Source organism: Oryctolagus cuniculus, chromosome 17, assembly GCF_964237555.1.
Source record: "Oryctolagus cuniculus chromosome 17, mOryCun1.1, whole genome shotgun sequence".
NCBI lineage: Eukaryota > Metazoa > Chordata > Mammalia > Lagomorpha > Leporidae > Oryctolagus > Oryctolagus cuniculus.
Window position 1 is genome coordinate 44,081,499 of NC_091448.1, and position 26,228 is coordinate 44,107,726.

The following is a 26,228-nucleotide window of genomic DNA, read 5'->3' on the forward strand; positions in this document are numbered from 1 at the left end:
AGGTGGGAATTTGATGTGAAAATCAGACAGACAAAGTAGCATGTTTTGCTACCATTTATTTGCTCTGCAGTATGTATTCAAGGCATGAGTCAGACTAATGTTCTACCCTCTGATCCCAGGAGAGAGGGCCGGCAAGGAGAGCTCAAGGAGAAGCTATACCGTCATGGGAAAAGTGTGGAGGCTAGCAGAGGTAGGGGGACACCCAGGCACCCTGCCCTGACTTCTACCAAGTTCTCCTGCCCTCAGTCATAAGGGACTCCCCATCCTCCCATCCTATGGTCCCAGGTAAGCAATTGGAAAGGGAAAGGGAGGAGAGAAAAGGAAGATGACTTGTGGCTGAATGAAAGCATTTCTGCTCTGTATGGCTATTTGGCCCCGGCCAAGACTACAGGCAAGAGTGGGTGCAGGTGGCTGGGCCGAGGGCTGTGGTGTGGAGTAGGTTCTCAGTAGGCATGGTTGGCAATGTAGAGGGACTGTGCAGCCGCTCCACCGTCCTCCCCACTGCCTTCATACTTCCCCTGGGCTGCAAGACCATTCACCTACAAAAGGCAAGAAGGGAGGGAGGTAAGCAGGTGGAGGAACCAGCCCACGGGTGTCAAATCCTGCCCAGGCTTTAGCCTGTGGGTACCGGCCCCTTCCCAGCTACACACATCCCACCACACCACCTCTAGCTCCCAACCTCAGCCCGCTTGATGAACTCCTCAGTAGCAGCCCCAGCGTTGTCCTGTTGCCCTCGCCAGGCATTGAGTGCAGAGGCCTGCAAGGCACGCCCATAGGAGAAGGTGAGGGCCCAGGGCCGGGGAAGGGGGCAGCGGTTGATGGCATTGAGGTTGAGTGATGCCTCCTCTTCACTCTGACCCCCAGACAGGAAGGTCACTCCTAGGAGAGGAGAGAAGAGAAACTGGTTGGTTACTTCCTGTTTGTCCAGGGTAAGGGATCCAAGAAGACCACGAAATGAAGAATGATGGGCCTTGGGGATCGGAGGTCAGGGAGCAGAGTAGTACCTGGGACAGCTGGGGGCACAGTGCGACGCAGGGCAGTGACAGTTGCCATGGCAATCTCCTCTGGGCTATACTTGATGGGACAGGCATGGCCAGGAGTCACCATGTTGGGCTTCAGCAGCGTCCCCTCCAGGTATACATGATGGTCACTCAGAGCCTTGTACACAGCAGCCAGGACCTGGGGAGCAGAGGATGTTTACAGTGGGTCTGCCCTACTCTACTGCACAGGTAAGTGGGTGTGCACAGGAAGCGCTCAGATAGGCACAGGCTGCGCTGGGGCCAGGTGAAACAGCACTAGGGGAAACCATGGCCTGGATATGAGCCAGGAGTGATGGGACACAGCATCCCTGCCAGGATGAGTACGTGTCCTATCATACGTGTCTGTGCCTGTGTGTAGACTCACCTTCTCCGTAACATACTGGCAACGTTTGAGGTCATGGTCCCCATCAGGTAGGATCTCAGGTTCCACAATAGGCACAATGCCATTCTGCAGACAAAGCAGAGTAGCTTGGGAGGTAGCAGGAGGGATGGAAGTCCTGTAACCCTCCCCCACCAGGCACAGGGCAACCATCTGACCACCCAACCCCCCAGCACACGCACCTGCTGGCAGATGCTGGCATAGCGGGCCAGCACATTGGCATTCTCCAGAATGGCAAGTGCTGAGGGCGTGCGCTCACTGATTTTCAGCACACAGCGCCACTTGGCAAAGTCGGCACCATCCTTCTTGTACTGAGCACAGCGTTCCGAAAGCCCATCCAGCCCTGCAAGCACAGCGCCAGCTTCTTCATCCTGCCCCTCCTTTGCCAGCATCAGCCACCTGGCACTTCCGTGGTCCCGAAGCCCACCCACCCTGTACCTTGAGTGGTGGTTTCCCCATCAGTCCCGGCCAGAGGCACCACACCCTTGTCTACCTGCAGGGGAAACACAGGCAGACAGTTGAACCCAAGTAGGGCTCCCTCCTCCAGCCATCCTACATGCATCTATTTTCACTCCCAATTCAGGGTCAGGGGCTGCACCTTGATGCCCACAACAATGCCCTTATCCTGGATCGTATGCACGAAGGGGACACCATTATCGTCCTTCTGGTAGAGGGTTTCGTGGAAGAAGATGACACCTCCAATGCACTTCTTCACACGGTCGTCGGCACTGAACAGGACCTGGCGGTACAGCCGACGGTTCTCCTCCGTGTTCTCCACCCCAATTTGGCTCAGTCGCTTGGCCATGCTTCCTGGAGGCAAACAATGTGGGGCAGCAAGGACATGGGCCCCAGGGCTCTTTCGCCACCTCTACCCCACCTGGCCACAGGCCCCCACCTACCTACAGACTCATCTGCAGCCAGAATGCCTTTGCCTGGGGCCACAATCCGGAGAGCGATGTCAGACAGTTCCTTCTTCTGCTCAGCAGAAAGGGCTGGGTAAGAGTGAGGCATGGTGACAGCTCTCTGGAGTAGAAACAAAATACAAAAGCTGGACCCTACCCATCACCTCCTCAGCGTCCGCTCCTGGCCAAATGGGTCACCACAAGCATGGGGCTGGGAACAGAGCAGCAGTTCTTGGCTTGGGTCCTGGGCATCAGAGTGGCACCAATCCTCTGACAGCAGGCTCAGGGCCCCAGTTCCCACATCTTCTTTTGTCCCTGGTGGGCACCTTTCCCAGTCCTGAGTAAAGATGCAGGGTGGGGGTGGGGAGGCGAGCAGCCCTGAAGCTACAGGTCTTCTTATGAAACTTCTGCCCAGTCAAGGGTGCAAACCCTTCTTTCACTAAACGTGGCCCCTTCTTGAGGTAGGCACACACCCTGGCTTTTCTTCATCCTCAACAGGGGCCCCAGGGAGAACGCACTTACTTCCAAGGCTTCCAAATGGGGTGGAAGTTCCTATCACTGCCCCCTCCTCCCTCCTCCAGCTTCCAGGGGAAAAGGTCAGGAGGATGGGGCAAGCAGACTACAGTGGCCCAAATAACAGTGCCCGTCTTCCTTAACCTGTTCATTTCCATACTGCAAGCCTGAATGCCTACTCCTATTGCCTACTCCTCACCCCAGTGCCACAGGTTGGCCCCAGTGGGGCTCCCAAGCCATGCCTCACTCTCATCCACTCACTCTCCACAGCCCAGACACCCAGGAGAAGGGGCCGGAGTTCAAAGGAGTACGTGGAGAGCCTGCAGAGGAGAGGGAGAAGTGAGGAGGAGCAGAAAGGAGAGCTGGGGGAGGTGCTGTGATGCAGGCTAACCTGTCACAGGGAGGGACCTGGACCAAGGGACAGAGAAGGCAAGAGAAAGCGGAGGGAAGCTGGCTTAGGAGGAGAGGGAGCAGGCTGAGACTAACATAGGCAGGGTAGGAGAAGCTGACCTCAAGGAAAACACAGGATTCGGGGCTGGGAGAGCTGCAGCCTAAGCGGCAGAGTGAAGAGAAAGGGGCGGAGAGGGAGAGGCTGAGCCATAGGCTTTCTAGGGGACAGAAAGGAGCGAGGATGTTGGGAGACAGCAGAAAGTGCACACCCAGGGGCCGGGACAGCAGGGCAAGCACGGCAGGGAAAGAACCCAGGAGAGGAAGCCGTGGCGCCGAACGGCTCCTGCCCCGCCGCGGGCATTACCTGCGCGCAGTTATCCTCGGCAGCAACAAGCAGCGCTCGGGCACCAGTCAGCGACTGCTGCAGCTCCAGCCCCGGCTCCGGTTAATGAGGCTGCGGCTGCCGCAGAGCTACGTGACTCCCCGGGGGGCGGGGCCGGCACTTCCACCCTGGCCACGCCCCTCTTGGAGGCTGCTGGGGCAAGGCCCCGCCCACAGAGGCGGGGCGGCGCAGTGGAGTGACTTCGGAGCCAGGACCTCCGAGGCTGTTGTAGACTGTCCCCCCTCCCACTTCGTGGAGCCAGGCCAGCAGGGCCCCAGGGGCAGAAAATTGCCTTGCCTTTATTTCTGCCACACTGGCCTTTAGTATGTGCCCAGCACTGTTGGCAAAAACAAGTCATCTAACAACCGCAACAGGTGTGGTTGGTGGGACAGAGACCTCGACAAGGTACCCAAGTTCAGGGCTGGGAGTAATGAACTGAGCTTCTCTGTCCTCAGCCCAATATTTACCAGAACCTACCCCTGGGGAGGATTGGGAAAAGAGAATGGAGCTTATTCTGTTCCCCCCAGGCCATGCGCCAGGGAACAAGCAGTCCAGAGCCCAGTCTTCAGCAAGGGAAGGAGGAAGGGCAGAGCCTTGGCTCTGGAGGCAGTAGGAGGTGCAGAAGGATGTGTGGAGGGTGGCTGCCCGCGCAGGAGGGCCAAGCTGCCCCTTTCCAGATCTCATCCAGCTCCTCCCCTCCCGCCCAAAATGTAAGATTCAGTGAACAAAACAAACACACAAAAAGATTCAGTGATCTTGAAGAAGTAATTAAATACACTTTATTTAAATAGTATTACATATAGTCGGCTCTAGGCCAGTTGGTCCTGGTAGAGGGGTAAGGGGTACTGTAGGCAAAAAGGAGTACGGCGCATTCCAGCACTCAGTTTCTTAGCTCAGAAAGTCCAGCAATCCTTGCAGTTCCTTGCAACCCTTCACTACTTCTGGGATGGACAACAGAGTCTGGAAGGGAAGTGGAAAGGGCGGTCAGGCCCACATCAGTACTTCCTAGGGCCAGGCCCTGTACCAGGACTAAGGTCCTACCAACTCCCGCGACACTTCACCTCATATATATGCTGAACGATGTCATCTAATTTCTTTAGCTCTTTGTCAGAGCGCCGAAGGTTCTCTTCTAGGATGTTTCTCTAGAAAACAAATAGGTTCCACAAGCCCCATGCTTAAAAGAACACATGCAGGGCACTTGCTGGTGGGAAATGACCTTAAACAGCACGGAAATTCTTACATGGCCCTGGAACTTGACTACGAGTTTTGCCTTCTCATTTTTCATCTCCAGAAACATCACTCTCAGCTTGTCCACCTATGAATATATACAGATTAACAGGGCCTCACCACTGCCCACCTCCTCTACCCAACTGAGCTCCCCACTGCCCAGCTCCTCTAACTCTGAGTCACCTCCTGAGAGAGCCACACTTTCTCCTGGATCCAGTTGGTGGCCATGGGCTGACAGTTAGGGTCCAGCTGGCCTTCCAGGGTCTCCTGGAGCACCTTAGTTTCTGTCTCTGCACGCCGAAGTGAGCGGGTAAGCTGGGTCACCTCTTCTTTAAGACTCTGGAAGGCAAGAAATGAAGAGGCATCTAGTATCCTGCAAAGGTCCTCTGTACCCCTCTCATCCCACCTGACACCAACATAGACTAAGATATCTGATTCTCATATTTGGGATCCTGGCTACCAGTGACGCAGAGGCAGAGGCCCGGGCATCGTGGTGAACGTACTATGAGCTCGCCACTCTTGTCGATCTGCTCTAGGATCTTCTCGTTCTGCTTCCGTATTACTTCCTCGAGCTCCTTTTCATTCTGTGAGGGAAAAGCAAGTGAGAAAGCACAGAGGGAGAGCTGGTTTCTTTGCAGCCTTTGCCAGGAGATAGGACAGAGTGCCTGACTCATGCTCTACCCAGGTGGGGCCAGATGCTATCACTCCAATTCTTCCTCCAGGGCCAAGTCAGGCCAGGCACATTTCAGTGTTGGGAGAGTTCTGCTAGGGTTCCTGACTGGGAAGACAGGTCAGCCTGTAGCTGATTCCCAAATTTGTGAAATATTTGACCCTGGAAGGGCAAAACTAGGGCAGTGGTTGGAAAATCCCCACCACCCAGATTCCTGGAGAGACAATGGCTCCCAGTGGGCCAGTAGAGCTGCTCCAGTTCTTCATCGCCCCACTTCTAGGCCCCTCCTTCACCTTGTAGCGCAAGCACAGGGCCTGGTTCAGCCTCTCTATGTCTGCTTCCTTTGCCTTCTGGGCTTCCTGATGCTCTTCCTCCTCAGCCTGCAGCCTAGCCTGCAGATCGCAACTAGGGGAGGAGAGAATTCAACATCACTCTTGTCTTCTCATGCACAAGTGTCCAGCTAGTCCAGCAATAGGGGCTGTGTCACTGTCCCCCTCACCAGACTCCAGCCCACTCACATTTTTTGCTGCAGAGTGCTGATGGCTTCTTCTTTTGACTCTTGCACTTGGGAACACAGGCTCTGAAGCTTGAGAATCATAGTACTCATTTCTGCCAGGCTTGTCTCCATGCTGGGGGTCTCTGAAAAACAAAGTCCTACATGGGGGTAGAGCCCTTTACCCTGGAAGGAAGAAGAGTAGACTCCTCACCTCCACAACTCATCCATGTTTCCCACCCACAGGATTTGAATGTCTAGAACATTAGATCCCAAAAGGCAGAAATAAAATGAGCCCAAGTAGAATTGAGGTTTTTAGAGCAAATTACTTTTCACTGCTTTTGTTTTTACTCATCACCACCAGATTTTCTAGAAATGAGGCAGAATCCCTGGAGCCCATCCTAACCTGCAGACTGAAGGGAAACCACTGACACTACTCGGGTGAAAGCACTCTTTTCACTTCCAAGCAAGGGCACAGGAGCTGATTCTGGCTCTGAAACAAAAACCAAGCATGAGAGAGGGCTCCTCTGGTTACCCTCTCAGGGGCCTGCCATAGTGGAACCCAGGGAAAGGCAGGAAGGAGCAGGGTCACCACTTTCCCACCCCCAAATCCCAGGAGCTTTAACCTTCATCTGTCACTGCTGTCATGATGCTGCCTGAGAAGGTGCTGTCACTGGGCATGGGATCATGGGCTGTGCTCAGCAGAGGAGTCTCTGGTTCAGCCTAAGAGCAAATTAGAAAAAAGAAAAAATCAGAGAGCAATGTTGTGGTGCACTGGATTAAACTGCCACTTGTGACAACGGCATCCCATATGGGTGCTTGTTCACGTCCTAGCTATTCCATTTCCAATCCAGCTCCCTGCTAATGTGCCTGGGAAAGTAGCAGAAGATGGTCCAAGTGTCTGGGCCCCTACCACCCATGTGGGAGACCTGAAAGAAGCTTCTGGCTTTGGCCTGGCCCAGCCCCAGCTGCAGCCATTGCGGCCATTTGGGGAGTGTACCAACAGATGAAAGATCTCTCCCCTTCTCTTTCTCTAACTCTGCCTTTCAAATAAATAAAATAAACCTTTAAAAAGTAATAATACAAGAAAAAAATGTCAGCTGCTCATCAGGGTGAGTGATTCCCTGAGCTCCCACAAGCTCGTGGTCATCTCTTCTAGAATACTGTTCCACGTAGTGCCTAACTTCTCTATCTTCTTCTCCCCCATTAACAGTACCTTTTCCCCAACATGTTTATTTTCTTATACAATTCTCCTACTAAAACAATGATTTTATTGTTTAAGATTTATTTATTTATTTGAAAGGCAGAGTTAGCAAGAGAGAGATCTATCCTCTGGTTCACTCCACAAATGGCCACAACAGTCAGAACTGGGCCGAACAAAAGCCAGGAGCCGGGAGCTTCTTCTGGGTCTCCCACATGGGTGCAGGGGTGCAAGCACTCAAGCCATCTTCTGCTGCCTTCCCAAGTATATTAGTAGGGAGCTGGATCGGAAGAGGAGCAACTGGGATATGAACCGGTGCCCATATGGGATGCCGGTGCTGCGGGTAGCAACTTAACCTGCTATGCTACAGTGCCAGCCCCTAAAACAATATTTTTAAAACATAAACAAAAAACTTTTCTCTTACATTAAGTCTCCCTTTAGCTATTACCTTTTCTCTTTCCCTTTACTTTGAAAAAATAAAAAGGAATAAAATCCTACACTTCTTGCCTATAATTCTCACCATCTATCAACACCACAGTTTACTACACTTGGGCATCTGACCCACCATTCCACCAAAACTCATCATTTGGCTCACTAATGATATTTACTTTCAAATGCAATACACACTCAGTTCTTGTTGCAACTGACTTGTTTGATACTAATAACCATGTCGTTGCAAAAATTTCCTTTTCCTGGCATCTGGTACCCGTCACTCCTCATAAGAGGACCTCATACTCTTGGCTATTTCTTCTCTCTACCCACAGATACTTCCTTAACTGTTGGACTCTCGTGGCTCAGCCCTTGGCCCTCTTTTTAGTCTTATCCATTTCCTGGGTGGCATCGCTTCAGGAGCACCACAAAAACCCCCCTCAGACTTCCACTTCCACATGAATGACTCTTCAATCTCTTTTTCTCAACTGGATTTTTTCCCATTCTCCAGAAACAAAGGCTAATGGCCTGTGAAAAATCAACTAGAATGTTCCAGTCCATTGGAAACTTAGTATGTATAAAGCTGAGTTCACCATTTTCCCTGTTCCACCACATCAAAAACTGTCTTACTCCTCTATTTACTATTCTAGAGTGGGAATGGTGGAATGAAGTTTGGAAGGCAGTAAATTACAGCCTGAGGTCAACTGTGGCCTGCCAACTGCTCTTGTAAGTGAAGTTTAATTGGAACCCACTCATCATTTACATTTGTCTGTGACTGCTCTTTACAAAGGTAGAGTTGAGAAGTTGAGACAGATAACATATGGCCCACAAAGCTGAAAATACTAATTATATGGCCCTTTTAGGAAAAATTTGCCATCCCCAGTTCTAGAGAAGAGCATTACCATGTTTCTGGCAGTCTAAGGATCCTACCTTCTGCATCAATCTCATCACCAGGTTCAATTACTTCCACATCCTAAATAGCTATTGAATCCATTCAATCTATCCCCTCTATAGTTATAGTTCAAGCTTTCAAAATCTGGCCTCCTGCTACTTCTATAGTCTTGTCCTCTACCTTGCCCCATGCAACTCCTGCACTACAATCAGAAAGAACTACTTTCCATTCCCTAAATTTTGGCCACATTCCATATGAGTGGGGAACTTGCCTTGTTCATCCTGTAGTCCCAGCACCAAGCCCATGTCTTGTCACAAGGTAAACACAAAAAAGTACACATATTATACTATGTGTGTATGGCTTTCTACATGATTCTCACTGGTAGTCATATGAAACTTCTATATATGGTTCTCTCTTTGACCTTCAAGTACTATTCTCTCTGCCTGGTGGGTATTCCCATATGCTGACTCCTGCCCTACAAACTTCTAAACCTCAAGACTGCCCAAGATCACATGTTTTGAGAAGAATCCTAACTCTCAAAAGTAGAACTGAGGGGACAGTGTTGTGGTGTAGCAGGTAAAGCTATTGCCTGCAATGCCGGCATCCCATATGGGTTTCAGTTCAAGTCCTGGTTGCTCCACTTCCAATCTAGCTCCCTGCTAATGCACCTGGGAAAGCAGCAGAAGATTGTTCAAGTGCATGTGCCCCTGCATGTGGGAGATTCAAAAGAAGCACCCACTCCTGGCTTAGTCTAGCCCTGGCTGTTGGGGCCATCTGGGGAGTGAGCCAGCGGATGTAAGATCTCTCTCTTTAACTCTGACTTTCAAATAAATAAATACATCTTAAAAAAAGAAAAAGTAGAATCAAGCCTCCTTTCTCTGTGGTCTCTGCAGACCTCTACTATGATCTTAAGTCAAAGTGACAATTTTACATCTGTCTGTGTTCCCTGCTAGACTGCAGATTCTTTGACATTTCCTGTGCTCAGCAGCACACATTTGGGAAACAAGGTCAGATCTACCTTTCTTTTTTTTTTTTTTTTTTTTTTTTGACAGGCAGAGTGGACAGTGAGAGAGAAAGACAGAGAGAAAGGTCTTCCTTTGCCACTGGTTCACCCTCCAATGGCCGCCGCGGCCGGTGCGCTGCGGCCGGCGCACCGCGCTGATCCAATGGCAGGAGCCAGGAGCTAGGTGCTTTTTCTGGTCTCCCATGGGGTGCAGGGCCCAAGCACTTGGGCCATCCTCCACTGCACTCCCTGGCCACAGCAGAGGGCTGGCCTGGAAGAGGGGCAACCGGGACAGAATCCGGCCCCCCGACCGGGACTAGAACCCGGTGTGCCGGCGCCGCTAGGCAGAGGATTAGCCTAGTGAGCCGCGGCGCCGGCCCAGATCTACCTTTAAAGATCTTGTTTGTACCTTGGGGCTGGTGCTGTGGCCCAGCGGGTTAACGCCTCGGCCTGAGGCACCAGCATCCCATATGGGTGCCAGTTTGAGTCCCAGCTGCTCCACTTTCAATCCAGCTCTGTGCTATGGCCTGGGAAAGCAGTAGAGGATGGCCCAAGTCCTTGGGCCTTTGCACTTGCTTGGGAGACCAGGAAGAAGCTCCTGGCTCCTGGTTTCGGCCGGCTGTTATGGCCAACTGGGGAGTGAACCAGCGGATGGAAGATCTCTCTCTCTCTCTCTCTCTCTCTCTCCCTGCCTCTCTTCTCTGTGTAACTCTGACTTTCAAATAAATAAATAAATATTAAAAAAAAAAAAGATCTTGTTTGTACCTTTACCTGTTGGGTAATCTAACTCTATTCTTCAAGACTACAAGTAATCATTTACTGTTTAGTGTACTCTGCTGGGAAGCAAAGAAGTGAGGTTAAATTTCTGCTTTCTTTAAATGTAGTCTAGTTAGAGACCAGACATCCAAGGAAAATTAATACAAGTACAAAAAGAGAGTAAGTTGGTGACAAATATGGCAGAAGAAACACTGAGTCTTTGTTGATTTGGGAACATTACAAAGAATGTGAACTAATGCAGATTTTAACAGGAAAGGAAAGAGTATTTCCAGTGTGAGTGTGAACCCTAACCCTAGCCCTAGCCCTAGCCCAGGAGCACAGAGTCTAGTAAGGGTTCATAATAGGGAGCTGGGAAACAGATGACAAAAAGTTTCAGCAACAGGTTGAAGGTCATTTAGATAACCAAAAGTCCCTGTACATTACAGAGGTGGAATGAGAACAGTGTTTCAAGAAGACCATATTATACAACAGATAAAACTGGAAGGAAGAAAAAGAACCACCTTCTCCTTTAGTGTTGTCTGTAGGAAGAGGGTCAGCCTCTGCAGCTGTTCAGTAAGCAACCCTAGCTCTCGTGAACACTGGCGTGTCTTCTCCAGGTCTTGCTCCTGGTTCTCTGCTATGGTGTTGGCCAGGTCAGCCCTGAAACAAAGAACATGGAGGATGGCCAAACACCTCTCCTAAACCCTCACAGAGTTGCATTCAAAGAGAGAAACAAGAAGTTTGACAATGTCCTAATCTCTTCTTGGAGACTTTGCCTTCTTTAGAAGTGATCCTGTGAAAAATAGGCACTTGGCAGGAAAGCACAAAAAGGTTAAGATCTTACTTTAGGTTCTCCACGGTGTCCTTGAGGTTCTCACACTGCAGGCTGCGCTCCCGGAGCACTTCCAGCGTGGCTTTCAACTGACACTCAACCTGGCCCAGCTCCAAGTGAGCAACCTGATTCTCTTGGTCTGCAAACTGGAAAAACAGGAGAAGGAAAGGAAAGGAGCAAGAAGGGGGTTGGGGGAGGGGAGTAGATTCCAAATGGAGAACTTAGGATTCCCAGTCTCAAACCTCACTTCAATACCATCAGGCAAGTTACACTCTTGGAATTTGACCAGCTCCCTTGTCCCCTTGTCCCAGGCCATATTACTTACCTCCAGGGTCTCCTTCAGGTCCTGCACCTCCTTGGCCAGAACAGCCTGTTGCTGTTGCAGTTCTGCCTGCATGTGTTTTAGTGCTGCCTCTTCCTTTTGCCATCTGCCAGAGACCTTATGTTAGATCCCGTGTGGTCCTATATGCTAGATGCCTACTGCACAATAACCTGATGGGAACTCACTGAGCAGCCTGCTCCTCCTTGCTCTGGGTAACCTGGCAGAGCAACTCATCCTTTGTAGCCAGGTCCTGAGCACAATGGGCATGCTGACTCTGCAGCTCTTTTAGCTGGCTGTCCACGCTGGCCAGAATCTGCAGCTGAGCTCGGAGATCTAGACCAAAAGTATCCTAATGACACCAATGCAGTTTCCAGGTCAGAAACTACCCACAATTCCTTGCTCTTTGCCACACTCCTACCCTTAGCACGGCTCAGCTGCTTGCATGCACATGCGCGTACACATACACACCTGTTGCTAGGCGACTGTTTTCTAACTCCAGTTGTTCTATTTGGCCTTTGCAGTGCTCTAAATGAGCAGAGACTTGTTCCAGCTCCCTGGAAACCTGGGAAGAAAAGGTAGTTTCCCCCTATAGTTTCTCCTGAATCAAGAATCCCAGGATCTAGACCAGCTTCTCTTTCTGGACAAGACGGGAAGTTATCTTGATCCCAGACAGCAACACTACAGAAAATAAGGCTCATCCTTAGGAAGACGTAGACAGGAGAAAAACTGCTGAAGCGAGGAAGGTGCTGAAGAGCAAAGCAAACAACTAGGCTCAAGGCCATCATCTCACAGCTAAAGGAGTTGGCTGGTCTCCAAACTCCCAGGGTGAAGAAGCAGACAGGTACAGAGTAAGAGGCTAATGATGTCACACAACAGAAAGGCCTTCGGCAAAGGAGGAAGGCAGTCCTAAGAAGTCTCCACTCCTGGTTTGTACCTGCTGCTTATCCTTAATTGCAGTATCACGCTCCTGGAGAGCCTGCCGGCTCTTGGCTGTGAGTTTCTCTGTGAGCTGTTGAGACCGACTCAGCAAAGCTGTCCATGTCGTGTACTACCAGAGGAAGCAGGCAAGTCAGTTGAACACACTTGAAGCAAGGCTCCTAACAGGGCTGCCTTATGAGTGAGTGGTTATGATAGCCCCAAATACTCACATCCAGTTGCATGGATAGCCAGTCCTGTTGCAAGGTAGAAGTCAGACTCACTGTTTGCTGGATCAGCCCTTCCTGCTCTTTCTGAAGCTCTACCTACAAGGGAAGGCTTGCGTACGAAGGGGCAGCAACATACAAGTGCACCAGCAGGAACCCCAGGAAAGAAAATGCCTTTCAGTTACCAGTTGGGTCTGGGTCTGCTTCAGGAGGTCTCTGAATTCCTTCATGGAGGTCAAGTTCTGTTCTAGCTGGCTGATGCGTTGGCTGGAATGTGCACAGAAAGCCTCCAGCACTGCTTCTGCCTGTTTTAGGAAAGAGGTTGAAAGGACATAATGGGCAGCAGAGGGAAACAGCACAAAAAGCCATGGCCATCCAGCACCCCATTAGTTCAGTCTATTCCCCAGGGCAGGCACTTTGTAGGCCACTCGTCTGTGTCTCCAGCGCATTCCTACAGAAATGTGAGGCAGAGCCCTCCCAGTCCGGGGACAGGCACCTGGCACCTTACCGCATCCTTGCCTCTGAGGGCCATTTCCTCTCTGTGCCTTGCCTCTTCTTTTTCTGCACTGAGGCTCTGGAGCTTTGCCTTCAGTTTCTTCAACATATCAAAACAGCAGGAGACCAGTGTTTCTGCATGTCGAGACTACAAAGTAAGAATCAGGTGCTTTGTCTGGCTCCTTTTCTTGGCTTTCAATCCCACCAACGCCTCTACCTCCATGCTGCTTACCTCCTGACTCACAGTGAGTTTATCTTCCTCTAAGTGCAGCAGGGACAGGTGAAGCAGGGATGTCAGCTCTTTAGAAACTAGCATCCATGATTGCTGTAGAGGGGAAAATGGTTAGGCTACAGCAAGCACAGTCACTAAGAAGGAAGCAGGGCAAACGGGGGAGGAAAGGCACTGGCCCCAATTCCAAGTTTCCAATAAGGAGACATCATTCACCAAGGTTTGGAAGCCTCTCTTCACCCCCACAGCTGTGTATCACCATCTATTAACCAACCAGGATTCCCCACCCTTTTTTTCTTTTAATTTTTATTTATTTGAGAGGCAGGCAGATAGATCAATAGAGCGCTCCAATCCACTGGTTCACTCCCCAAATGCCTACAATGGCCAGAATTGGGCTGGGGTTGGGGCTAGGGCCAGGAACCAGGGATGCTATCCAGATCTCCCATGTCAACGGCAGGAATCTAATTACTCAAGCTACACCACTGCTTCCCAGGGTCTGTAATAGCAGGAAATTACAGTTAGGATCCACAGGCAGGTACCAAACCCAGGCATTCTAACATGGGACATGGATATCTTGACCATGCATCTTAACTGCTAGGCCAAATGCCCATCCCATATTCTCCATTTTTTTTTTTTTTTTTTTAAGTTTTATTTATTTGAAAGGCAAAGTGACAGGGTTGGGGGCACAGAGTGCAGAGAGACAGATCTTCCATCTACTGGTTCAGTCCCCAAATGCCTGCAAAACCTGGGGCTAGGCTAGGCCAAAGCCAGGAACTCAGAAGCCCAGAACTCCATCTAGGTCTCCCATGGATGGCAGGAACCCAAGTACCTGGGCCATTACTTCCTGCTTTTCAAGGGCATTAGCAGGAAGCTGGATGGGAAGCAGAGATGGTGTTCAATCCCAGGCACTCTAATACAGGACACTGGCATCCCAAGAAGCAGCTTAACCAGCTATGCCATAGTCCATGCTCCAGATCTCCATTTTTTATCTTTATGGGAGACCCAGAAATGCTACAAGGTCAATCAACACTTACCATGACATTCCTGGCCTGCTGCAAGGCCTGTCCAATCTCTTGGCTCTCTTGAAGATATTGAGGTTCCCTAGTTATCTAGTAGAGAAACACAGTTGTTCCTTTTGAGATAGCAGCATATACCACAGGAACCTCAGTCCCCTCCCAACCCAGTGAGTTACAGGAGCCTTTCCTGTTAAAAGGAGGTATGAGTTTCATGGCTAGATGAAGTCAAGTCAGAAAGACAAATCAAGACACAGGTAAAAAAAAAAATTTCTTCTTACATACGTAAAAAACTAGTACGTGTTTATTGCAACATTTTGGAAAATATAAACATGAATAAAAACGGAAAGAGAAATCATTAATAATTTCAATACCTAGAGCAGTGATTTTTTAAAAAAATATTTATTTATTTGATTTCAAAGAGTTACACAGAGAAAGAGAGAGAGAGAGAGAAAGAGAATCTTTCATCTGCTGGTTCACTCCCCAAATGGCCACAAAGGCCAGGGCTGGGCTAGGCTGAAGCCAAGACAGGTGTTTCTTCCAAATCACCCATGTAAGTGCAGGGATCCAAACATTTGGACCATCTTCCATTGCTTTCCCAGGTACATCAGCAAGGGCCTGGATGGGAAGTGGAGCATCTGGGTCTCAAACCAGTGCCCACATGGGATGCGAGCATTGCAGGCAGCAGCTTTACCTGCTATGCCAACACTGGTCCCAGAGCAGTGATTCTTTTTTTTTTTTTTTTTTTTTTTTGACAGGCAGAGTGGACAGTGAGAGAGAGAGACAGAGAGAGAAAGGTCTTCCTTTTTGCCGTTGGTTCACCCTCCAATGGCTGCCGCTGCAGCCGGCGCACCGCGCTGATCCTGGCAGGAGCCAGGAGCCAGGTGCTTTTCCTGGTCTCCCATGGGGTGCAGGGCCCAAGCACCTGGGCCATCCTCCACTGCACTCCCTGGCCATAGCAGAGAGCTGGCCTGGAAGAGGGGCAACCGGGACAGAATCCGGCGCCCCAACCGGGACTCGAACCCGGTGTGCCGGCGCCGCAAGGTGGAGGATTAGCCTATTGAGCCACGGCGCCGGCTCAGAGCAGTGATTCTTAACCAATAATACAGCAGCCACCCCCAATGATTACGATGATTTAAAAATAGGGGCAGGTGTTGCAGCATAGTGATTAAAGCCAGTATTTGCGATGCCAGCATCCCATTTAGGTGTCAGTTTGTGTCCTGGTTGCTCTACTTCCAATCCAGCTCTCTTCTCACAGCCTAGGAAAAGCAGTGAAAGATGGCACAAGTACTTCACCCCTGCATCCATGTGGGAGACCCTCATGAAGCTGCTGGCTCCTGACCTCGGCCTGGCCCACTGTTGGCCATTGCAGCCCTTTGGGGAGTGAACCAGTAGATAAAATATCTGTTTCTCACTCTCTCTCTGTAACTCTGATTTTCAAATAAATAAATAAATCTTTAAAAAAATTGCCATGTGTAATAAATTCTAAGATGAATATCATTGAACATTTTAACACCTCTGAAATGGGATGTATATTAATATTCAGAATGTCTTAAATGTGATATGTTAAGGCTTAAGAAAAATTACAACAGGGCTGGCATTGTGGCACAGTGGATTAAGGCCCCACTTGTGATGGCATCATCACATATTGGAGTGCTGGTTTGAATCTCCACTTCATATCCAGCTTCCTGCTAATGAGCCTGGGAAGACAGTAGATGACAGTCCAAATACTTGGGCCTCTGCCACCCATGTGGGAGACCCCTGATGAAGTTCCTGGCTCCTGGCTTCAGCCTATAGTGGGTCATAAAGTTTGAACTATTTAAAGGATCCTCCTTAAATTATCTTCAAAAAAGGATGATCCAGTTTATACTGTACTGAAGAAAGAACAGTGTGTACCAGCATTATATTCTTTCTGATTTTGTCAGAAGAAAATGACATTTCATTGTTTCAATTTGTACCTCTTTGATTACCAGTAATGCTTTTTTTTTTAAGATCTATTTTATTCATTTGAAAGACAGAGTTACAGAGAGAGAGGTCTTCCATCACTGGTTCACTCCCCAAACGGCTGCAACAGCCAGAGCAGGAGCTTCTTCTAGGTCCCCTACAGGGGTGCAGGGACCCAAGGACCCAGGCCATCCTCTGCTGCCTTCCCAGGTACATCAGGCGGGAGCTGGATCGGATGAGGAGCAGCCGGGACCTGAACTGCCGCCCACATGGGATGCTGGCGCTGCAGGCTGGGGCTTTACCTACAGTGCTGGCCTCAGTGCTTTCTTAAGGATTTATGATGCATGTCTACTTTCTTTAACTTTTAACTATCTTGCAGTTGATAAAAATCTTAGCATCCAAGATAGAGTAGATAAGTATGATCTCAAAGGCAGCAGAGCCCTTGGAACACTGCATTTCTAAGAGGAAGCAGGAGTCTTCATCACTGCTGAAAGCAGCCACCATCTGGGAAACAGGCCACTGATGGAGCAGCAGTGCTGAGTCATGATGCTGCGCTGTCTGGATTTAAGGAGGCAGAGTCACATCATCCTCAGGTCTCAGGGAGTTAGTTCATCACTCTCTTCCCCAGCAAAGCAGTTATCATTAGCTGCTGCATCGTGCAGTAAGGCACGGAGTCCCTTGTGAGCCCTGGATAGGACACACATACTGCTCAGAGCTGGGCAGTCAGGCAGGTGATGAGATTAGCATGAAGGAGGCAGCCAGGCGGCAAGGACATGGCCTGGTGATGGGGAAAATGGCTGAAGGTGATGTCATTTCCCCTCTTTGGTTCTGCTTCAGTGGCCTTTAAAGGGACCTGGCAAGCATCAAGGGAAGGGGATACAAGGAAGATTCACAGACAGGAAATAAGGTCAAAGACAAGAAGAAAGGATATAAAGATAAGAAAACACAGGAGAGAAATTGAGCAGCTGGAAGAATGAGGAGCCTATAGTTTCCAGGATTTTTGGCATCCTCAAGTCATTACTTTGAGGATATTTCAATCCAAAGGAGGATTTTGGCCATTGGGGATCATCTCAGCTCAGTAGCAGCCACCTATTATCTCAACTGCCACTAGTAAGGCTCTCAGTTCTTTCCTGACACCACTCCCTTCCTCCCTAGGCCTGTGTTATCACAGCTACAGTCCTCTGGAACAGTGGTCTTTGAACTGTTTTTCTCTCATTTCTTCTATAATAATTTTGAAGACTAAGTATTCTTAAGTTTAAACTGCTGCAATGGCTGTAATTTCCAAATATTATAAATACTGATAATTTGAATATAATTATTAAATCATTCTTAAATATATCCAATAGTACAAATACTACATATACCATAATGATTTCATAGCTATTTATCTACTTGATAGCTTTTAAAATATAAGAAAAAGCTCTTCTTTAATCATCAGAAACTTTATAAGATTCCTTTTTCAGGTTCAATCTATATTTTTATTCCTAATTACAGAATTTCATCCTAATTAATATATTTTTATACTTTAAAGTCTGTTATTAACTAAAATATCTACAATAACAATAAAAGTTCATCCATGTTTTGGGGTGGGTGTTGTGGCCTAGCAGTTTGTATGGGTTAAGCTGGGAGCCTGCATCTGTATCAGAGTGCTTTGTTTAAGTACTGGCTACTTGGCACTTCTGATCCAGCTTCGTGCAAATACTCCTGGGAGGCAGCAGGTGATAGCCTAAGTTCTTAGATTCCTGCCATCCATGTGGGAGACCTGGATGGAGTTCCTCTCTCCTGGCTTCAGCCTGGCCTAATCCTGGCTATTGTGGACATTTGGGAAGTAAACCAGCAGATGGAAGATATCTTTTTGACCTTCCCTGTTTCTGTATCACTCTACCTTTCAAATATATATATATATAAAAGCTCACCTAAGTTTAAAACAAAATTTTCTTTTAAAATCCTTTCTCCAGAAGACTTTAAATGAAAAAACTTTCTTTTGGATGCATAAATATTTTCATCATTGTAATAATATACTTTCAAATAAAATCATAAATATATCCAGTTAAATTTTACCTAAAATTTCAGCCATTAATGAAATGGATGGAGCTTCCCTCCCTTATTAGTTCATGTATCTGTGTATTGCTAAAATTGTTACATGATCAACAGGGAAATCTGCTTCCGAGGTAGCTGAACAGAAAAGTCAGACCACGGAAAAAGGCAAGAAGTCATTACTTTCAAAAGGTATTAAGTCTTCAGAAATAATTCATGACTATTTTTCATTCTAATGTAAGCTCTGAGAAATCTTTCTTCACATAAATAATGAGAATTTGTAGGAATGGAAGGACATGTAACTCAATTCTAGGATCGCCTCTGAATATATATGCCTAATGTGTTGGAATTACAGAGACACAGAAGGAGGGAGGGGGAGAGGGAGATAGAGAGAGAAAGAGAGGGAGAGAAAGAGAAAGAGAGAGAGAGAGATCTTCGATCTGCTGGTTTATTCCCCAAATGGCTGCAATGGCTGGAGCTGGGCCAATCTGAAGCCAGGAGCTGGGAGCTTCTTCTGGGTCTCCCACAAAGGTGCAGGGGCCCAAGAACCCAGGTGCTCCACTTCTGATTCAGCTCTCTGATAATGAATCTGGGAAAGCAACAGAAGATGGCTTGAGCACTAGGGCCCTGCCACCCATGTAGGAGACTGGATGGAGTTCCTGGCTTCAGCTAGCCCAATCCTGCTGTTACGGCCACTTGGGGAATAAACCAGTGGATAGAAGATCTCCCTCTCTTTCTGTAACTCTGCCTTTCAAATAAATAAATCTGAAGAAAAAAAAAAAAGATTCAGGATTGGGTGTAAGTATGCTCTTTTTTTTAGCACAGTGGGCAAGGACAAGCGAGAAGAAGGAAGCAGGAAAGGCAAAAATTAGTAAAGAGTACATTTGGAAGATGAAGTTCTAGCAATTCCTTTTCTCTCTCTCTCTCTCTCTCTCTCTAAAGCAGAGTAACGGAGAGAGAGGGGAGAGACATAGAGAGAAATCCTCTATCTGTTGGTTCACCCCCCAAATGGCCACAAGAGTTAGGGCTGAGCCAGGCTGAAGCCAGCAGCCTGGAACCTCACCTGAGTCTTCCACATGGGTGGGGCCCAAGCACTTAGGCCACCCTCCGCTGCTCTTCCAGTTGCACCAGCAGGGAGTTGGATTAGAAGATAGCAGCCAGAACTCAAACTGGTACCCCAACATGGGATGCTGGCATTGCAAATGGCAGCCTAATCCTCTGCACAACACCATCCTCAAAACCAATTCCTTTAAAAATTATCTCTGTTTGGGGCCAGCACTGTGGTGTAGCAGGTAAAACTGCTGTCGGCAATGCTAGCATCCCATATGGGCACTGATTCTTGTCCTGGTTGCTTCAGTCCAGCTCCCTGCTAATGGCTTGGGAAAGCAGCAGATGGTGACCCAAGTACCTGGGCCCCTGCCATCCACATGGGAGACCCAGAAGAAGCTCCTGGCTCCTGGCTCCTGGCTTTGGCCTGGCCCAGGGCTGGCCATTGCAGCCAGCTGGGGAGTGAGGCAGCAGATGGAAGATCTGTATCTCCCCCTCTCTCTGTAACTCTAACATCCAAAATAAATATTTTTTAAAATTTAAGTTTTCCTTGCTTATGCTCCCTTGGAAAGTCTTTATTATTTTATTTTCCCAAATATTTATTTTATTTATTGAAAGGCAAAGTGAGAGAGAGAGAGAGGGAAAGACAAAGAGAGTTATCTTTCATCTGCTGGTTCACTCCCCAAATGGTTACAGTGGTCGAGGCTGGGCCAGGCTGAAGCCGGGAGCCTGGAATTCCATCCAGGTTTTCAGTGTGGGTGGCAGGGACCCAGGTACGTGGGCCATCTTCCACTGCTTTCCCAGGCGCATTAGCAAGGAACTGGATGGGAAGTATAGCAGCCTGAATTCAAACTGCCATTCTGACATAGGATGCCAGTGTTGCCAGTGGTAGCCTAACCTGCTATGCCACAATGTCAGTATCCCCTTGGATACTATATCCCCTTGGAATAGGGGTATAGTGAGTACCCACAGCTTTAAAGATTTTCCAGCTTTCACACACATTCTGAAGAACCTATGATTTTGTTCTCTGGCAGGTTATCAGACTAAATTCTGAAGGACAGGGCCCAGTAGGATCCTCCAAGCTTTGAGAAGAACATTCTTACCCCATTTGGAGAGGTGTCTGTCTGTGTACTACTGTCCTGGGCTTCTAGGCGGGGGACAGCCAGCTGGCTCTTCCAGGCCTGTAGCTGATGGGAGAGAACCTTCAGAAGGACAAGGGAGCTCAGCAGGTTATCTTCTAGGTCATGTCGAGACAAGGTAGTCAGATCTGGAGGACGGCTGCAACAGGAAGAGAACATAAGGGAAAAAAAGGGAGGGGAAGGATGGGAGTAGCAGGTCCAGGGTAATGGAGCTCACAAGGATATAGGGCACTTACCCCCATGGGAGATGCTGTGTCTCAGAAGCACTATCCTCAGTACCCACTGCTTCTGCCTGGGATTTGTCTGTTTTTTTTTCCTGTGGTGCTGGGGGAGTAAACCAAGTCCCCACGGAACAGGTAGAGAAAGGAGTAGTGCCAAGCCCAGCATCCGGAAGCACAGAGGGAAGGGATAAGCTTTGGCGGAGATTTTCCAGCATGACTGAGGTATTTATATCTTTTTCTAACCAGGCCAATGGAGACATCCAAGACTCTGAATCAGAGGCAAGAATCCTACCAGCATCTTCTGCTGGGCCTGAAGCTCCTTGGGATTCCATTTCTACTGGATTTGGTGAAAGGCACATGGAAGGAACATTCTCCACATTTGAGACAAATGCTTCATCTTCCAGTTTAATCACATCAGGGAGTGTGGGAAAGCTCATCTCTCTTTCCCCTCTAGCTCTGTGAGCTGCAGTTTCCTCCCCTGAGTCGACCTGATCAACAGGGAAATCTGTTTCCAAGGCAGTTGAAGGGAAAAGGCAGAGGCTGGAAGGCAAGAAGGCATTTCTTTCAGAAGGTACCAAGTCCTCAGGCCTCCTGACCCCCAGGGCTTCCTTGGAGCAGTGTAGTTGTTGCTCGGAACAGGGATCTGGTAGATGCTCCAGACAGGCTGCAGCATCCTGACATGCCAGTTTCTCAGGCACAGCAGCAACCACTTCCAAAAAGCTGTCTTCCACGGAAGGCGCCACCTTCTTTCTCACCACATCTTCTGGCCTCACAGGCTCATCTAGAGACGTATTGTTTGTCTCTGTCACAGCATCTGAATGGGCCTCAAGTGTGATGTCTTGCTGCTCCCCCGGTGCAGAAGGTACAAAGACCATGGTCTTAACCACACTGTTGTCCATTGAGTCTACTGTTTCCTCAGAAGTTTTGGGAATAAAATTGGTTTGCAGCTGCTCATCTAATTTATACTGACAAGCATCTAGCCACTGTGAGGAATGGCTGAATTGTTCTGAAGGGGAGTCTGTCCTCCTGGCATTGACAAAATCCAGTGGAGAGAAATTGTTGTCACCTGCCTGCCAAAGGAAATAAAAGTATTTGGCCAAGGCAGTCAATTCAGTTCCTAATATCAAAACTCAAAAAAGGAGAGTTGTTATTACCTCTGCTTAAGTAAAAATCAGCTTTGTTGCTCACTACAGAGATTCAACAGTAGGGGAAGATAAGTAGGTAAGCCACTTTGGGTCCTTCCAAGTGAACTAAGCTATAGTGAAAAACAGGCTGAGGATATCTATCCATGTCACAGGGAGATGCAGCTTGAATGTGACCCTACTCATCCCTATACCTAACTCCAACTCATATCCAGAGAAACAGAGAGAAAGGTCGATGGGGTGTGAGTGAAGGCTCAAAGCCTCTATCTGTAATACTGGCATCCCTCTGAGAACTGATTTAAATCCCAGCTGCTCTACTTCTGACTCAGCTCCCTGCTAATGTGCCTGGGAAAGCAGTGGAAGATGGCCCAAGTATTTGGGACCCTGCCACCCATGTGGGAGAGTCGAATGAAGTTCCTGGCTTCTGGCTTCAGCTTAGGCCAGCCCTAGCTGTTATAGCCATTTGGGTAGTGAACCAGTGTATGAAAAATCTCTCTTTCTCTCTCTTTCTCCCTTTCTCTAACTCTTTCAAATAAATAAAATTTTAAAGAATATTCAAATTTAACACATACAAAACAAACTTTACAGAAATAATAATTACCTTAAAGAAAAAAATCTCAGTAAAATGAATTGGAAAGGGGCCGACGCTGTGGCATAGCAGATAAGGCTGCCGCCTATAGTGCCGGCATCCCATATTGGTGCCAGTTCGTGTACCAGCTGCTCTACTTCCGATCCAACTCTCTGCTATAGCCTGGGAAAGCAGAAGACGGTCCAAGTGCTTGGGCCTCTGCCACCCACATGGGAGAACCAGAAGCAGCTCCTGGCTCCTGGCTTCGAATTGGCCCAGCTCCGGCCATTGCAGCCATTTGGGGAGTGAACCAGCAGATGGAAGACCTCTCTTTCTCTCTCTGCCTCTGCCTCTCTGTAACTCTGCCTTTCAAATAAATAAATAAGCCTTAAAAAAAAAAAAAAAAAAAAAAAAAGGAAAGATAAAGGACAAAGAAAACATAAATCTGAGGGAAAAGCTAGGAAAAATGGAAGATAAACCCAGGAAACCTAACATTTGAATAAAAGAAATTCCAGAAGAAAAGAGAACATAATACAGATGAGGTACTGATTAACAAATGTTAGGGTGTAGGTATTAAAATGCCAGTTGAGATGCCTGAATCCCACCTCAGAGTGCCTGGGTTTGAATCCTGATTTTGCTTCTGATTACAGCTCCCTGCCAATGTGCAGCCTGGGAGTCAGTACTTAGGTCCCTGCCACCCATGTGGAAGACCTAGATTCTGCGCTCCTAGGTTCATCCTGGCTCACCCATAGCAGATGCAGGCATTTGGAGAGTAAACCAGTGGTTGGTAGATCTCTGTCACTATCTCTGCCTTTCACATAAATAAATAAAAAATTTAAATAAAAAAAAATTTAAGGGGTCAGCGCTGTGGTATAGAGGGTAAAGCCGCTGTCTGCAGTGCTGGCATGTTATATGGACACTGGTTTGAGTCCTAGCAGTTCCACTTCCAATCCAGCTCCCTGTTAATGTACCTGGGAAAGCAGTAGAAGATGGCCTAAGAACTTGGGCCCCTGCACATACGTAGAATACCCAGGAGATGCTCCCGGCTCCTGGCTTCTGATAGGGCTAGCTCCAGCCATTGAGGCCACTTGAGGAGTGAACCAGTGGCTGGAAGATCTCTCTCTCTCTCTGTGTTAATGCTGCTTTTCAAATAAATAAATAAATCTTTTTAAAAGTTTAAAACAAATATTAGAATAAAATTTCTCTAAGGTAAAGAAAGATCTGAGTCAGCATATGAAAATGGAAAGGAACTGGCACTGTGGTGCAGGTTAAGCCACTGCTTGTGATGCTGGCAACCCACACTGGAGTGCAGTTTGAGTCTTGGCTGCTCCACATTTGATCCAGTTCCATGCTAGTGCACCAGGCCTAATTACTTGGGCCCCTGACACCCATGTGTGAGACCAGGTTGGAATTCCTGGCTTCAGTCTGGCCCAGTCCCAGTTCTTGCAGCCATTTAGAGAGTGAACCAGCAGATGGAAGGTCACTTGCTTGCTCTCTCTCTCTCTCTCCTCCCCCCACCCCCAAGTTCTGTCTGAGAGGCAGAGTTACAGATAGAGAGAGGGAGAAACACAGAGAGAGGCCTTTCATCTGCTGGTTTACTCCCCAAATGGTCATAATGGCCAGAGCTGGAATGATCCAAAGCCAGGAGCCAGAAGCGTCTTAGGGGTCTCCTATGTAGATGCAGGAGCCCAAGCACTTTCCCAAGCCATTAGCAGGGAGCTGGATCGGAAATGAAGCAGCCAGGTCTTTAACTGGCATCCATATGGGATATTGGTGCTGCAGGTGGATGCTTAACCTATGCCACAGTGCTGGCCCCCAAAAAAATAAATCTTAAAAAAAAAAAAAAAAAGTAACTGGCACTAATCATCAAATTTGACCCTAAGCTTTCTGGAAGCCAGAGAAAGAGGAAAAATATGGCAAAGTCACAGTTCTCATTACAAAAAGGATAGCAATTTCTTTAGGAAGATAATTTTCCCAGGTAATAAATCAAAAATATTTCTTTTAGGAACCTTCTAGAAGGGTCATTTGGCTTCCTTGGCAAGTTTTTACAACAAATGAAGAGCAGTTTGTACATGGCTACATCTTTCAAGATCTTTGACAAAAGTACAACTCACTGAGGGCAGTCTGCAAGGGATAAGCTAGGGAGTCCAAGCACCCTATCTTCCATTGATGTAATTTGATCCCAAGAGACTTGGCCACCTCCTGGAGTGGAAGGAGACAGCTCATTCTTGTAGCAAATAGACCTCTTCATACCTAAGCCATGTTAGAGGGAGACCACCAATCAGAGTGCTAGTATATCCCAACAGTTTGATAAAGGTCGAATGGGAAAGGAGGTAATAAAAACTCCCAGCTACCAGCTAAATGGAGATTCAGGTTCTCGGTGGATTTCCTTTTAACTACCCGAGGGCACCTCTCAGTTGGCCTGAATAGCTGTAAATAGAAGTCACTGAGGTAGAAGACTTCATTATCGTTATTAATTACGTTCCAGCCCCGGCCCTCTGCTCCTCTGAGCTCTCGGCCTGGGCAAACAGCCCAGGCGAGAAGCTGTCCAGGCGAATCTCACCTGCAGCCCCAGCTTGCACAGCGATGGGGTCAGCGAGGAGCACGCAGGCGACATTTTTCCAGAGTTGCTGAGGGGACTGGGCTGCAGCATGAGCTCTCGGAGAGGAGTCCTCATAGCTGGTTTCCCCTGAGAAGGAACGTGAGAAGTCAGTGAGTGTGAGGAAGCTCGGGTTCTGCCAGCCCGGCCTCCTTCCTTCTGGAGAAGCCCTTGAGTCAAAAAGAAGAGTAAGGGTCCCACTCCTATCGAGCCGTAGCCACAAAAAGACTCCTCGGGCCCCCCGCCCCCAACTCGACCCAGTTTCCCGGGAACCTTGGCACTGCCGGTCCCCTCGCCCCCATACCCCGGCCCAGCGCTCTCTCCTCCAGACCCTCCCGCTCACCGGCTGAGGCGAAGGCGACAGGCCGAGGTTCAGTTTCTTCACCCTCCACATCTTTAACACAAGACGCAGATCGATCACCTGCCCGAAAGATTCGCGAACCCCATGTCCACCCGCCGTCTTTATTTGAACCGACTCTGCGCTTCCCGATTGGCTGTGGAGACGCAGTGCGTCAGAACGGTGCGTCGCTCGAGGCTGGAGCCCGGCGGCGCCCGGAGGGCGGGGCCTCGCTTAGCCACGCCCCCTCAGGCTGGACCCGCCCACGCGCGGCGCGCCGTCTCCCGAGCAACTCTACCTCAGACGCCGGCTTGAGGACTGGACACGGACCAGGTCGGAGGCGGGAGTTGTGTCCGCACATCAGAGAGGACCGGACAGGTAGCTGGAGAGTCGGGGACTCCATCCTTCCTGCTTCCAGTGGACCGCCCTCACACCCCGTCAGGAAAGTTGTCAGGTCTCGTCAGGTCTCCCTTAGTAACGCATCGCCTCAGCCTTGACAGGAAAGAGCAGGCCGGGGAGACCAGGATGATGGGTGAGTGGGTGCTTTTTCCTGACGCTTGGGCAGTTTGTGCTTAGGTCCTCACACCCGTGCGGGCCTGGGACGTAGTTCTCAACCTGGGCCCCGGTGCCTGTGCCAACCTTCTGGACTTTGCCTGGAGCTGACCTTGGGGCCTGTGACAAGTCCACCGGAATAGTAGCTACCATGTACTGTGTTGAGCATTTATGTACCTGGTGCGGTGCCTTTTTTTTTTTTTTTAAGATGTATGTATTTATTTTAAAGAGTTACACACAGAGAGAAGGAGAGGGAGAGAGAGGTCTTCCATCCGATGGTTCACTCCCCAGTTGGCCGCAATGACCGGAGCAGCGACGATCCAAAGCCAGGA

At 48.8% G+C, this 26,228-nt stretch overlaps 2 protein-coding genes across 5 annotated transcripts; both read right to left on the bottom strand.

Moving 5' to 3' along the window:
- Window positions 1-41: 41 nt before the first annotated feature.
- ALDOC (aldolase, fructose-bisphosphate C) lies at window positions 42-3,752 on the bottom strand. The gene is made up of 9 exons (XM_002718926.5): window positions 3,589-3,752; window positions 2,319-2,442; window positions 2,018-2,229; window positions 1,858-1,912; window positions 1,602-1,762; window positions 1,405-1,488; window positions 1,005-1,179; window positions 680-879; window positions 42-539 (listed from the first exon to the last, which is right to left on the bottom strand). Exons 2-9 carry the CDS (start codon window positions 2,428-2,430, stop codon window positions 444-446), a joined length of 1,095 nt encoding a protein of 364 aa, XP_002718972.1. The 5' UTR covers window positions 2,431-2,442; window positions 3,589-3,752; the 3' UTR covers window positions 42-443.
- A 600-nt stretch (window positions 3,753-4,352) lies between these two features.
- On the bottom strand, window positions 4,353-25,543 carry SPAG5 (sperm associated antigen 5). 4 transcript variants are annotated; one of them, XM_002718925.5, is made up of 24 exons: window positions 25,351-25,543; window positions 24,972-25,097; window positions 20,714-21,768; window positions 20,442-20,616; window positions 14,332-14,406; window positions 13,301-13,393; window positions 13,082-13,216; window positions 12,759-12,878; window positions 12,580-12,672; window positions 12,366-12,479; window positions 11,900-11,993; window positions 11,617-11,764; window positions 11,435-11,537; window positions 11,122-11,255; window positions 10,799-10,937; window positions 6,623-6,719; window positions 6,403-6,489; window positions 6,022-6,142; window positions 5,797-5,908; window positions 5,337-5,417; window positions 5,017-5,172; window positions 4,847-4,921; window positions 4,668-4,748; window positions 4,353-4,566 (listed from the first exon to the last, which is right to left on the bottom strand). In XM_002718925.5, exons 1-24 carry the CDS (start codon window positions 25,399-25,401, stop codon window positions 4,495-4,497), a joined length of 3,537 nt encoding a protein of 1,178 aa, XP_002718971.1. In that variant the 5' UTR covers window positions 25,402-25,543; the 3' UTR covers window positions 4,353-4,494. The 4 variants fall into 4 exon arrangements, with proteins under 4 accessions (XP_002718971.1, XP_008269254.1, XP_069917226.1 ...); XM_008271032.4 differs by having other exon boundaries at window positions 6,022-6,157; XM_070061125.1 differs by having other exon boundaries at window positions 10,796-10,937.
- Between the last annotated feature and the right edge of the window lie 685 nt (window positions 25,544-26,228).